This window comes from Ammospiza nelsoni, chromosome 8 (assembly GCF_027579445.1).
Source record: "Ammospiza nelsoni isolate bAmmNel1 chromosome 8, bAmmNel1.pri, whole genome shotgun sequence".
NCBI lineage: Eukaryota > Metazoa > Chordata > Aves > Passeriformes > Passerellidae > Ammospiza > Ammospiza nelsoni.
Window position 1 is genome coordinate 24,615,536 of NC_080640.1, and position 12,790 is coordinate 24,628,325.

Below are 12,790 nucleotides of genomic sequence, written 5' to 3' on the forward strand. Positions count from 1 at the left end.
GTCACCTGTTAAACCTCTCCTGTAGCATTATAAAGTCAAAGTTTACCCAAGGATAAACTTCCTTTTCATGTCTTGACAAAATCTTGTTGTATGTGTTTTAAGGCATGAGCTTAAGGAAGCTTAGGAAATGTCAGTCTTTGTTGCACAGGGTGTACTCAAATTATGGAGTTATTATTCTTTACTCTAGTTCAGCTATGTTTCTTTTTCCATCTGTACACCTTTCTGTACCTTGTGATTATCCAGGGAGTCCATGTGGCTGACAATCTGCATCAGATCCTCTGGGTAAATGTTGCTCACCCTTTCCTGTGTTTGGAGAGAGGAGAGATTGTCATTGTACAGACAAACAGAGTTCTGTGGAAACAAATCAAAGTTAGGAGAACATTTAGGTAACTTCATCTTCCTAGAGCAAGGTGCTTTTATCAGTGTATCTCAATGATCTTGTTCATTACCTGACTTGGTATTTTTTTATTAAAGCACTGGAGGCTCTCAGTGAAGCCATAGCCGAACTCCTATTGATGAGTATGTTAATAATGTTAATATTTATTAAATAGCAGGCACAAGTCTCCACCCCAGCAGTCTCACCAGCTCGATGTAGGTCAGCTGCTGTGCCAGGATCAGAGGGTCACAGCACACACTCAGGATGTCCTTCTGGGTTGACTGGGGCTTGGTTTTGAGGATGGTGCCCTTGTCAGTGACAGGCTGCCGGAATTTCTCTCTGATTTCCTGGTACTGGCTCCGTGCAGAAAGGGCCATCAGGAGATTCTGTGTCATCTGGCTAATGATCTTTTTCACTGTTCCATTTTCCTAAGCAGAAGGGAGAAACAACAACTGCTGAAAACCTTTAGCTATTGCAGACACGGATCACCAGAGAATTTCTGCCTGGGAAAAATAACTGCCTATTATCCATTTTCTTTCATCTTTTCTGAGCTGATCGTTCTGTGACAAATGACCTTGTCCTAAATACCCACACAACTCCATAATGACACTGCTCTGCCTGCCTTCCCAGCCCTGCTTGGCTGGGCTGGCAGGTCTGCTCCTTTGGGGAGTGCCCCATTTCAAAGGCATCCGTGTGTGCAGCTGGAGTGGGCATGGGAAAGGTGCTGCAGCTGCTTGCACAAGGCTCCCTGGAGCCCCTGTGCACCAAGGGCCAAAAGCTCTCATCCTGATCACACCCACTGATGAATCCAGTCTGTCCAGCCCAAGCAGAATCCAGGGAATTCACATAATGTCCAGGAATATACCCCTACAATGTCCTAACTTAGCTTTGAACAGCTAAGTATCCAAATATTTATGTTAGAGCACAATATACATCATGTTCTCAGAAAACTAAGATGCCTTTCCTGTTTATCATGTACAGATTTTAAACACAAGATTTGTAAGGATTCATTGAAAGGTAAAGCCACAGGAACAAAACCCATCTGCTCAGTGTTTTGACAACTAAGGTGATTTTTTTTTTCTGCCATTGTGTCCTACAGACATTTCTCTGCAATCACCCCCAGAGAGCTAACTTGATTGCTTTTCCTACTCCTCCACCCTGTCTGCTACTGCTTTAAGTGACCCAGGTTTCTTCTGCTGCTAGGAGAATTAATTCAACCAGACAGTCCTTTTCCTCACAGAATCATTCTCCTGCTTTCATGCAAATTACTTTTCTTGAAGTTAACCACAAGGTTCACTTGTGCCAGCCCTCACTAGACAGAACTGCAATGAATCTGTGACCATTCAAAGGAGCCACTGCTGTGCAGTGATGGCTGAAATTATGCAGCAGATGTGGGAGATGACTACCAAATACTTGTATATTGCCTGTTATAATTAAGCAATAATGGTGTCAGAATGGTGCTTTACAAGGCAATAATCTGACTCCCAAGTGAAATCAAATGAAAAGCTGAAGGCAGTGTAGCTCATCTTGAGGCTGGATTACTGCTGAACAGCAGCTGTCTGGAGTAATTTCTGATACTGTGCTACAAGTGTTCAGAAACGCCAAGGGAGCCTGGTGGAGGGGACTAAAACAAAGCAGAATTCTCCTCTCTTATGTTGAGCTTTCCACTGTGAATGGTTTGCCTTCAGCCACTGTACCTGGCTTGCCCACGTGTCTGGGAGGAAGCAGACCTGCTGACAGGATGGCAGAAAATGACACTTGAGGATAGGTGAGAGTATTGCAGATGTTATGTAAAAGTGAGGAAAGAAACTCAGCCATGAAAAGCTGTGGCTTACTTAAGCTATTATGAATTCATTAGCATCCTAATGAATAGACAGTTGTCCTTAGGAGTTTTAGCAGTTTCCTTGTACCTTGTGATTGTACTAGTTTTACCCTAATTTTCCCTTCAACTTTGGAAGATAAGTCAATGACTGTACAATGACTTGTACCTGTTTGAGTTAATTTTTATTTACTTTGGGGTGGAATCCTGGCTGTAGCTTTAGCTATTTGGAATGCTGCTATCACCAGGACAACACCTGACTGCTTTGTGTGAGTTCTCAGGTGACTTTCTAACTTTATGTATGAAGAATAATGACCTAAGGGGATTAGAAAAAGTTTTAAAATACAAAACAAACCCCCAACCATTACCATAATTCTATGCTGAAGCATAATTCAGTGTGCTAACAAGAACTTAGAGTGAGAGCTGCTTTTTGTCAAATTAGTATTTCCTAGGGGTCAGATGAAGCACAGCTCTCCATTGGTGAACTTTGATTAGCCTTGTTAAGGGGGTAAATGAGGTGGTGCTCTAATTAATGGATGCCATCAGATGCCTCAGACACCACGGCACGGAGCCATCCCACAAAGATGGGTTTTTCTCCAATGACCATTATTCATACATAGGAGTGGGAAGGAAGAGGGAGAAAAAAAGGGCACAACTCTTTTCTAGTTCAAAGTAACAGACAAACTAAATACTGAGACAGAGATGCTAAATAAACCTCTGCCAAGTCCCCTTTCACAGTGCCAGCATCCACCCCTAGGCCCTTGCCTGCAAGGAGAAGAGAAGGCTGTAGTTCTGTTTCTTCTTCCCCTCCTCCTGAGGCACTGACATTGTCATCCTGCACCCACACAAACATCTCTGCTGATGCAACAAAACTGATGTACTTCCTTCACCTCACTCTGCTGTCCTAGCCCTGACTCATGCCCTGCTGTCAGACCTGTTGTTCTTCATTTTCTCTCTACTTGAATCAACAAAAGCACATAACACAACTGTCTTCCTGGTTCCTCCTAATTGTTCTCAAAAGTATCTTGAGGTTGTGGGTTTAAAAACAATAAGAAGCTTCTACTTCTACAGAAGTAAGACTTCACATTTGTACAAGCACTTTGCAACTAATTCTCTTGCAGGTCTTGATTCTACTATTATAGTCTTCCTTCTGTCTATTGCTGTTAACAGTGATTTCTCAATGAACAGAAAGTGTAGGCTTGTGAATGATGGGAAAGAGCCAAAACTGACCAAAAAAACCCCAACAACCCCCTCTCCCCTGGCCCTCTTCCCCCCTCCAAAAGATTAGCACCCCTTGTTTTGTTCCTATTCACTTTATCTGTTTGCTTTAGAAGGTTTTTTCAAGGCCTAGTTTTCTTCACAGGCTAAGAAAGCTCTTCAGAGCTGTTAGACTGGTGGTGGACTAGCTGGCAGAGCTCAAAGATAACTTATTTGTGGAAATACTGTGCCTGCCACCTGAAACATTGCAATAAACGTTTTTTTGTTAGAAGCTGTGAATGAGGTGCTAAATAATAAACACCTTCACCTTGGCCAAGAGTACATGTGATACAGCTAGCTGGTGTGTCTTGCAGAACTTAGACATACAGAGCAGGGACAATGTACAAAGGATTGGAATGTACAAAGTATGCCATGTACAATGTACAAAGGATGTTCTGTAATTCATTATTAAATCCTCTTGAGCTTTTCTAGTTCCTGTCCTTTCTCCTCCTGCACCACGGTCATTTTTCATATTGCCAGGACTATTTTCTCTCTTCTCCTTACACGTGGTGATTAGATGCAGACAGCTCCTGCCAATGCACCATTAAGTCCATCAGGCAGCCCATGTCCTGTGGTTACCCTGACAACTCAGCAAGGGCTGCTGTGGCTCATTTAGGAAATGCTGCCTGCAGGATTGCACAGAACGTGGCACAGTTCATGGAACAGTTGACAAATACTGCTTTGGCACTTAACTTTTCTTTCCTTCCCACCCCTACCTCATCACATTGTGTGATCCTGTGAGCAATCTCCTTCAGCTCTTTCATGGATTTTTCATCTTGGAAATCATAGGGGAAAGTTTCAGTCCATTCCTTCAGGAGCTGAATGATTTTGGCAGCGAAGGATTTTAGTTTTGCCTAGAAAGAAACAATGAGTTGATTACTGATCACAGACCTGTTTGACTGCAGATTAATTGGCTGATAAAGGTTCACAGAAATCTGGAGATACCCTTGGAAATACTTTGCATTAATAGTAAGTGATGGGGACAAAATAAAAAAAAGAAGAAATTTAACTGTGCACTAGATTCCTAAATAGTATCATTTACCCTCCTTTCATGGCAATGTCTCTTGGTGATGTCTCTTACCAAACACTGTGAAGACATTTTCAAGGTGAGTTGTATAAAACCAGGAGGATGGCAGAGCAGTTCAAGTGACTTGTTTAACTGAAGTCCATGGGGTTTAAGCTGATTTCTGCCATCTGAGGCAGCAGTTCTGCAGTGTTTGAACTCAAATGTGTACAGACCGCAGTACCCTACCAACCACGTTCATGAGAAACATTCACAAAGACATTTCAGTTCTATAGAATTTATCAGACCATCCAGGCTGGGCTGTATATGAAATCAATGAATGACAGGAAAGACGTGTGTGTTCTCTCCATGACGCGTAAATCCAAACAGACTTTGACAATAAAAGGTATTGGCTTCTGTTCAAAAAGCTATCAACCACAGAAAGGGCAGAGAGTATTTTTTTCTTTTTTGGTTACCTGTGAATCTTCTAAGGTTTTTGATCAGTTAGACCTGAATTGGATGCCAGTTACTCCCCTCTCCATTGCATCAATGGACAGCAGCATCAACGCATCCAAGGGAACAGTCTTGTAAAATTGGGAGTGTGAGTGCTAAGAGCATTTGTAATGAACAAGAAGAATCAGACCTTAATTTAGGCTGTATTTATCCTCCTACCCAGCTTGTGATGGAGTGAGGAAAAAGAGGAAGCTCTGTTTGTGTTCCCTGCCCAGCTGTGTGAGTGCAGAGGTCCCTGGAGCAGCAGCTCCCTGTCCCCAGCCCAGCCCTTTGGGGACAGGAGGGCTCTCAGCATGGCACTGCCACCTCAGCAAACTGCTGTGACAGAGAATGTCTCCCAATACTGGTAGCAGCTCCTGCCAAAACAGCATCTCATCATGGCCTGTCCCAGTTTATCTAATCAAAACCCAAGGTCAATGAAATTAAGTTGGTTTTGTTTTGCCTTTTTTTTTTTTGATATCTCACCATTGTATAGTCAGTGATACTAATAATCATTGATAAAGAACTTTTAAGTTAAACCATGCACCCTTGAATCCTCAATCTGACAATTATCCAGTGCCTCCTTGTAAGTCTAGAGGGAATTTTCTTGGGTTGTTTTGGTTTTTTAAGACCTGCAAATTGCTAGCATGAATTTCCTACCTGTTTTTATTGACAGCATTTAATTGATGCTGCTAATGAGATAAACACAGAATAGCTGCACAGGGAGGGCAAAACCAAAACATCCCCATTCTTTTTGCCAGCAGTGTCTTTGCATTCCTGCAAAGCAGTGTCTGTCAGTGCCCCTTGTGTGCAGCTCCAAGCTATTTCTCAGCAGTGTGGGACCGAGTTCCAGATTACAGCTGCCTGCACTCCAAACTCCCACTGTCATCTGCCTTGGGAAAAAGACAATTTATACTTATTTGCCAGGAAAGGCATGGAGCCTGACATTATTAAAAGAATAATCTATAGGTGGTGATGGACCATTAATTAGCCAGGGAGTGCACTTCCATTCAATTGAAGTGAACAGGTATGTGCCAACTCCACTTCTGTTTACCACAAGCTGCTACAGAACTGTTGTTTAGTATTAATCATCTTTTTAGTATTAATCATTCTTTTTAATTTTTGGAACTGAACAAGGAGTGGTGAGGGCAGAAAGGTTTAAAAATCTCACCTTAGGCTATGGCAAGCATCTCCATATGAACGTTCAGTTCATGAAGAATTTATAGCTTGTCTAGACTGACCCCAGCAGCTGAAGAGCCTACATCAGTCATAGCTGATGCTTTTTTAATGCTGCTGTGTCCAAGATTGCTCCTTAAAGCCAGGAGCCCACTGAAGAGGTAGCATTAGCTGGCATGATTTGAAGTAGGTGCAGCATAACACCAGGCTGTATTTCATCAGTATTTTTAGGCACTGATATAGAAGGAGAAGGTTTGAAGGAGAAAAATGAGGCTCTGTTCTTGTAGTACTCAGCCAAATTACCCCAAATTATACTCCATGTACAGCTTATAACACAGTGATTTATGAACACTGACTTCACATCTCTTGTATCTATTTTTGAGTCGTTATGGTGTGCCCTCTTCGTATGGCAAGCCAGGCATGTTGCAAGACCAACTACACTCCTCAGGTTTAAAAAAGCTCAGTGTTTCATCAGCTGCCTTTTAACACTGATGACAATAAGGTGCACACTTTCTGAGAGCAGTGCTGGGAGGCTCAGTGCAGCAGGGCAGGGCATTTCTGTTCCACGTGCACTCTGGTGGAGCTAAAGCAGCGGGACAGGCTCGGTGCACGTGATGGCCCACATGGAAACCTCACAGGCCTGGGGGCAGCAGCAGCACAGCTCCCTCTCTGCCATGGCTGCAGTAAACCCACCAACCTGCTTTTCTCCAGCCCTGCTCCAGACATGAGCCTCCCCTTGTGAGGTCTCTGGAGTCCATGGGAATACTTCTCCCACAAACATTTCTTTGAGAAGAGAAATAACTCTATTAATTCAAGTGTTCTGTGGATTGACCCTGTTCCTGAGACAAGACAGAACTCAAAAACAACTCCCAATTAGGAAGGAGGGCAATAGGAAAGATTTAACGGGAATGACCTGGTTATACATATTTTTCCATTTTTAAAAAGGAGGACTTACTGGCAAAAACCCCAGAGGAAATAGTAACTTTTGAAGGGATTATATATATATAAAATTTGTTTTATATATATTTATATATATGTTTTTGTTTTGTATATATATTTGTTTTGCCTGTCTATATATATATATCCTTTTGAAGGCTATATATATATATAGACAGGTGAAACAAACTTAATAGAAACTAACTTCTATGTTCTCTTTTTATTTCTTACTTCTTTAACTTGAGCTATATAAAATGCTCAAGCTGCAGGAAAATTGTACCACAGGTGTAAGAACAGGGTTTTTATCCACTCAATAATACTATACAAGTGATTTTTCCCTCATAATCTTGCTTGATACCCTCCAATCTCTAATGCACTTATGGAGAGTTAAATTTTTTCCTTTATGGTCAATCTTAACTACTGACTTGTATGTTATAATTGTTGTCTTAAACTGTGAAATTCTTGCTTTTTATGCATAGTTAAAAGGACTCTAAACAGACTCCAAGACACCCCAGAGTGTTTTTCTTTGCAAACCACTTTTTCTGGGTTGTATTTCTGTAGAACTCTTTGGCTAGCCAGAAATGTCAAAACCAAGAGAATGATAAGGATTGTGGTGTGTAACCTCAAAACCTGCTTGCTTGCCACTTCTTCAGCTGACATGCTATCCAGGCACCAAGTTGCACAGCTTATCTTAAGAGATTTGCATAAGCAAACTCGACCAGAGATGCTTTAACTGCTTTTTGTCAGCTATTTCCTGCTTTGCAGCCACTTAATTAGAAGGTGCTGGTAGCTGATGATACTCTCAAGTAGTCACAGTCATAATCCATTAAGGTATCTCGAGTGAAGAGTTTGTATGCTGTATGTGAAATGAGATTTTATTTGTTGCCATGTAGAAAAACAAATGTTTGCAAGTGCTTGTGGCCAAACTATTCTGTAAAACATACAGGTGCTGGCAGTAGAGGGCAATAAAGCAGTACTTTGAGAGGAATGTCAGAAGTTCATGCAGGGTTTTCCAAGAAGCTTGTGTTTAGAAGGCAGGAAAAATTTGCAGCTTATATTAAGGAGGTAGGAAGGGATCAAGGGCATAACAGAAAGGGCAGCCAGAGAAGCATGTGAATGAAAGCCACCTCCCAGAAGGGATTTATTGTCACCCTGCTGCTTGCTGGGTGTCCTGCAGCCCATGCCCAAGGTGCCAGCAGGTATAAGAGTGTGGGGTTTGCAATATGAGCTGCTCTGTCTGACATTGGGATGTGATGCTATTTCATTTCTATCAGGACTCCAGGACTTTTTAACAAGCCTGCTGAGAAGCCACACTAATACTGCTTTACAATTAGCATTGTATCTCTAAACAGCCAGCTGATTTAGTCCCCAGAGATGGCTTTCATTTGAAAATCTCTGAAGAGCATTGTTATTCACAAAAGTTTCATTTACATCCCATTCATTTTAAATCCAAGTATTTCACAGCTGTATTTGGACACTTTCTACTCACTGCAGTCTTTTCCTACATAGGTCTACAACTCAGATTGACTCATTCTGTATTTCAGATGGTCCTGGCACCTTTTAGAGGCCCCCATCTCCGTTGTTTAGTTACATGTTGCTGAGGAACCATCACAACTTAGAGAGCAGAGTTTGCTCAGTCACAAATTAAGTTTGGCAGTGGTGCTAGGGACAACTATCACCTCTGAGTGCAAAAGTGGATGCAGTGCTTCTGGCACCTTGGTTTCCCCAGCACCTACAGGATGAGCTGTGCAGATATTTGGAGAGCAGATCAGGGGACTGACCTGGATGAAAGTCATTTTGTACACAGTTAGTTTGTCCTGTGGAGCGATGTTGTGACATTAATAAGAGAAGAGGATGCACATCAGGAATAGTATGGGAGAAAAAGCCCTTGGGTCAGTATTGCTATTAAAAACTCTTTATTGACAAACCAGAGTTGCCTTTTGTGCTCCTCACTCAAAGTGCTGATACACCAAGGAAAAACAAAATGGGGCTACCAAAATGCTGGAGATTAGGAATGGGCACATGCAATGTCTCATCAGAGAAGAAAGATTCCAAAACATGCCCAGGATTTGAACAATTTAGGTCTTGTTGGTATCTTCCTGTTTCTGTTACTCTTATTTGCTGCCCAGCTTGGACTTTTCTGGAACTTCATTTTCAAATAATTGAAAAAGTCTTTCAATACACACTTTACAAGTGGTGACACTTAGACAGATGTAAGTTTGGTTTAAGTGATTGTAATAAAACATGTCAGTGCAGGTCACCATTTTAAATAAGTGCATCTCCTAATTTTTGTGAGAAGTAACTTTCTGATCTACTGCTATACTGAGTCCAAACACCCCAACAGTAACCTGCAGCAGAGGTTATTGTTAACTCTAATAGGATGGTGAGCCTGACTGGAGAAAGGGATTTTCTGGAATCTGATTTTCCTTACTTGGTGAAAGCTCAAAAGTGCAAAGCAGCTGCTGGGCAGCTTTCATGGCACACACACAGTGCACACATGGCACACATGCAGCTTTCATGGCACACACACAGTGCACACATGGCACACATGCAGCTTTCATGGCACACATGCAGCTTTCATGGCACACATACAGTGCACACATGGCACACACACAGTGCACACATGGCACACATGCAGCTTTCATGGCACACACACAGTGCACACATGGCACACACACAGTGCACACATGGCACACATGCAGCTTTCATGGCACACATACAGTGCACACATGGCACACACACAGTGCACACATGGCACACATGCAGCTTTCATGGCACACAGTGCACACATGGCACACATGCAGCTTTCATGGCACACAGTGCACACATGGCACACATGCAGCTCTCATGGCACACACACACTGCTCCCCTGACCTGCAGCTGCCTGGTGAGGCAGGACAGAACCCCAGCAAATGTAGCCAGCAAATAAAGATACCTCAAAGAACAAGACCCAAGTACAAGTGCATCCAGCAACAAATCCCAGTTACAATTTTGTATTATTCTTTATCAGTCTATTTAGCTTTACAATGAGGAGAGAGTGGAAAATAAATGACAGCACCACAAGTAACTGAGGGACACAATGGTCCATTTACCTTTTCTGCCTCAGTCCCCACTTCCAGCTGCTGCTTCTGTTTAATGCAGATCTGCCCCACTTTAGCCAGGAGCTCGTGTGGGTGAATGAAGACTCGTGAGCTCAGTAGGAAAGTGAAGATGTAAGTTCTCTGTGGAAGGAGAAAAAAAGAAAGAAAAACAACAAGTTGAAAAGCTTTAGCAAAACTAATGTGTTTTCCTTGAAAAAACTAATCTGTAAACTATGAATGTAACTGCTTCATTTAAAATTTCTATAATTTTTCCTGTCTCCAAGAAATGCAGGTCCTTTTTAGCTCTGTTGAGAGGAAATGCTATAGGCTTCAAGGCTGTTAACTGTGGGGTTTTCCAATTATCAAATGGTTTCCTTTTAAAATGCCAGACTCAATGTGCTTAATTAGTCATCACTTACCAAAGCCACAAATGAAATACATCTAATGAAGGGTGTTATGACTCTTAAACACCATCATTTAATGCTGCTTGGTTTCTTTAAGAGTGATTGATTGTTTCTGACTGAGCTGCAGAAAACTACATGATGTATATTCCAAACCACAGCTGTAATTTCTTCATGTTTGGGGATTTTCATTCCTTTCTCCCCGCAATCACTGACAAAAGTTTTCATTTAGTTTGGGGCCACAGGACAATAATTTAGTTTTTAACTTGACTTTATTTATCTGGGGCTTGTTTCAGAGTCTTTGAATATGAACACTGCTAATAAATACCAGCAATGAGGATGTCTCATTAGAAATAGGCTCTCCATTCTAATTTAAAAGCTGTGATGCACTGTATGGTACTCTGGACAAGTATCCATTGTACCGTATTCTGGATCATTTAATTGAAGTGAGGATGATTTTTTGTCCCAGTCTTTTTCCAGTGCTTGAAGCTGGGCTGCTGCATTGGGCTGTAATTGCCTGACTAATGACAGTAGCACCTCATAAGTAATTCCATTTTTCCCCTCAGGCTTTCTGGTAAAATCTGAAGTAGGGAAATTATAGGGGATCTCCTTGACATTGTATTTCAATTAACCTTTGTTATGTTTGAAATGTGCACTGTTACTTTTTCCATGTTTTAGTAATGTGACTTTCCAGGACACAGCCAAATACATGTAATAGTCACTGTGAGCTTGTACCACCTTGGGCTGGGCAAGTAAATTAAGACAGTTAAAATGTTAGGGCCAGTTGTCTAAAATATGGTAGCTCTACTATCTGCTACCAAATTCTGCTGCTTGCAGTTGCTAGAAGGAGCTTATTATTAAACAAGAATGGTGTCTTTATGACCCCAAAGAGGTTATGTGGTATGTCTCTTTAATCAGAGTAAAATGTGCTATTAATGAAAAATGTTTTCACTTCTCTAGTACTCAGCATGCCCTATAATACAAATTTAGCACAAAATAAATAACACTAACTAAAAGTCACAGTGTTCTGGGAGTGAATGGAAAGTATAATAGTATTAAACACATATCTAAACATACAACTCTGTCCTGTCCTTCTGAAGGAATGTAATGAAAGTACAGAATGTACAATGTGATACAGCAGCAGTGATTCCTAAACTGATGTGTTCCCTGCTCAGAAGGAAACAACAGAAAGAACTGTGTTGGATTGTGAGATTTGGGGTGTGTGTGTGTGTTTGTGTCTTTAACTATGCCTACTTATCCTCTGTTTCACTTTCTATCTATCTCATGTGTTCATTGTTGTCCCTGAACTTAAAACTGTGAGTCTGGACTATGTGGAACAGGAATTTAGCTGTTGGGTGAGTCAGCTGTCACTGGGTTGTGTGAAATTTTTGTTTTGCACTGAAGCCTTGAAGCAGCCCTCAGGTTTTACTGTATTTTGCATTTGAGAGATGAGATGGGTGGGGAGGGGAAAAAAAAAAGGGACGTGACATTCTGATCGCTTCCCCACATTCTTGCTTGGGGAGTTGAGAGGGCCTGGCTGAGAGATGTGTGTGTGTGTGTCAGTAGCAGGGAACCACAACTTGAGGCACACTGCCCTGGCAGTGACCTTTGCTCTGATAAGCTGGAACACATTGTTTTAAGCAAAGATGTAATTTTGCTTCTCTCTCACAGTAATTCTAGGGTTGGTCTCCTTGGTGGAAGTGTGTGTGATGTGGCACAGAGTTTATCCAGAGGGACTCTGAGAAAGGGCCACTCACAGCTTCATTTTCCTGCTGTCACACAGTAAGAAAAGTGTGTGCACATGACCTGCGCTTTTATTTGGTTCCTTTGATAATGTTTTATAGGATGTTCATAAAAGATTTGAACTGGCAAGAAGCAGGAAGACACAGGCCATGACAGTGCGTATTTTCCATTTTAGGCTTGCTGATGTGTCTCTGTAATCAGTAATAGCTCTACTGGACCCATGCAATGCTTTTTCAGACAACATCAAACTTTTAGATTTCAGAAACAAGTTACCATTCCTTCTGGAATCCACCTACTCTATTTTTATTCCATTTTTTAAAGTCATTTAACCGGAACTACGTTCATTACTTTGGAAAACAAAATTGTTCCATTGTGGTCAATCAAGATATGCTGGTTTACACCATACTGGTATCAAATTGAGGGATTTTGATACTTTTATTACTGACACAGACAAGGACTACCCAATGAAAAATGAGAGCATACTGACCCACCCATTTCCTTGTCTCT

At 41.6% G+C, this 12,790-nt stretch overlaps 1 protein-coding gene across 3 annotated transcripts in view; it reads right to left on the reverse strand.

Moving 5' to 3' along the window:
- Window positions 1–12,790, reverse strand: part of RASGEF1A (RasGEF domain family member 1A) — a 147,570-nt gene that overhangs the window by 8,203 nt on the left and 126,577 nt on the right. For all 3 annotated transcript variants that reach the window (XM_059477041.1, XM_059477039.1, XM_059477040.1), the window contains 4 exons: window positions 10,152–10,280; window positions 4,169–4,306; window positions 583–804; window positions 229–303 (listed from right to left, as the gene is read on the reverse strand). In XM_059477041.1, coding sequence (XP_059333024.1) covers window positions 229–303; window positions 583–804; window positions 4,169–4,306; window positions 10,152–10,280 — 564 coding nt within the window. The remainder of the gene's footprint in view (window positions 1–228; window positions 304–582; window positions 805–4,168; window positions 4,307–10,151; window positions 10,281–12,790) is intronic.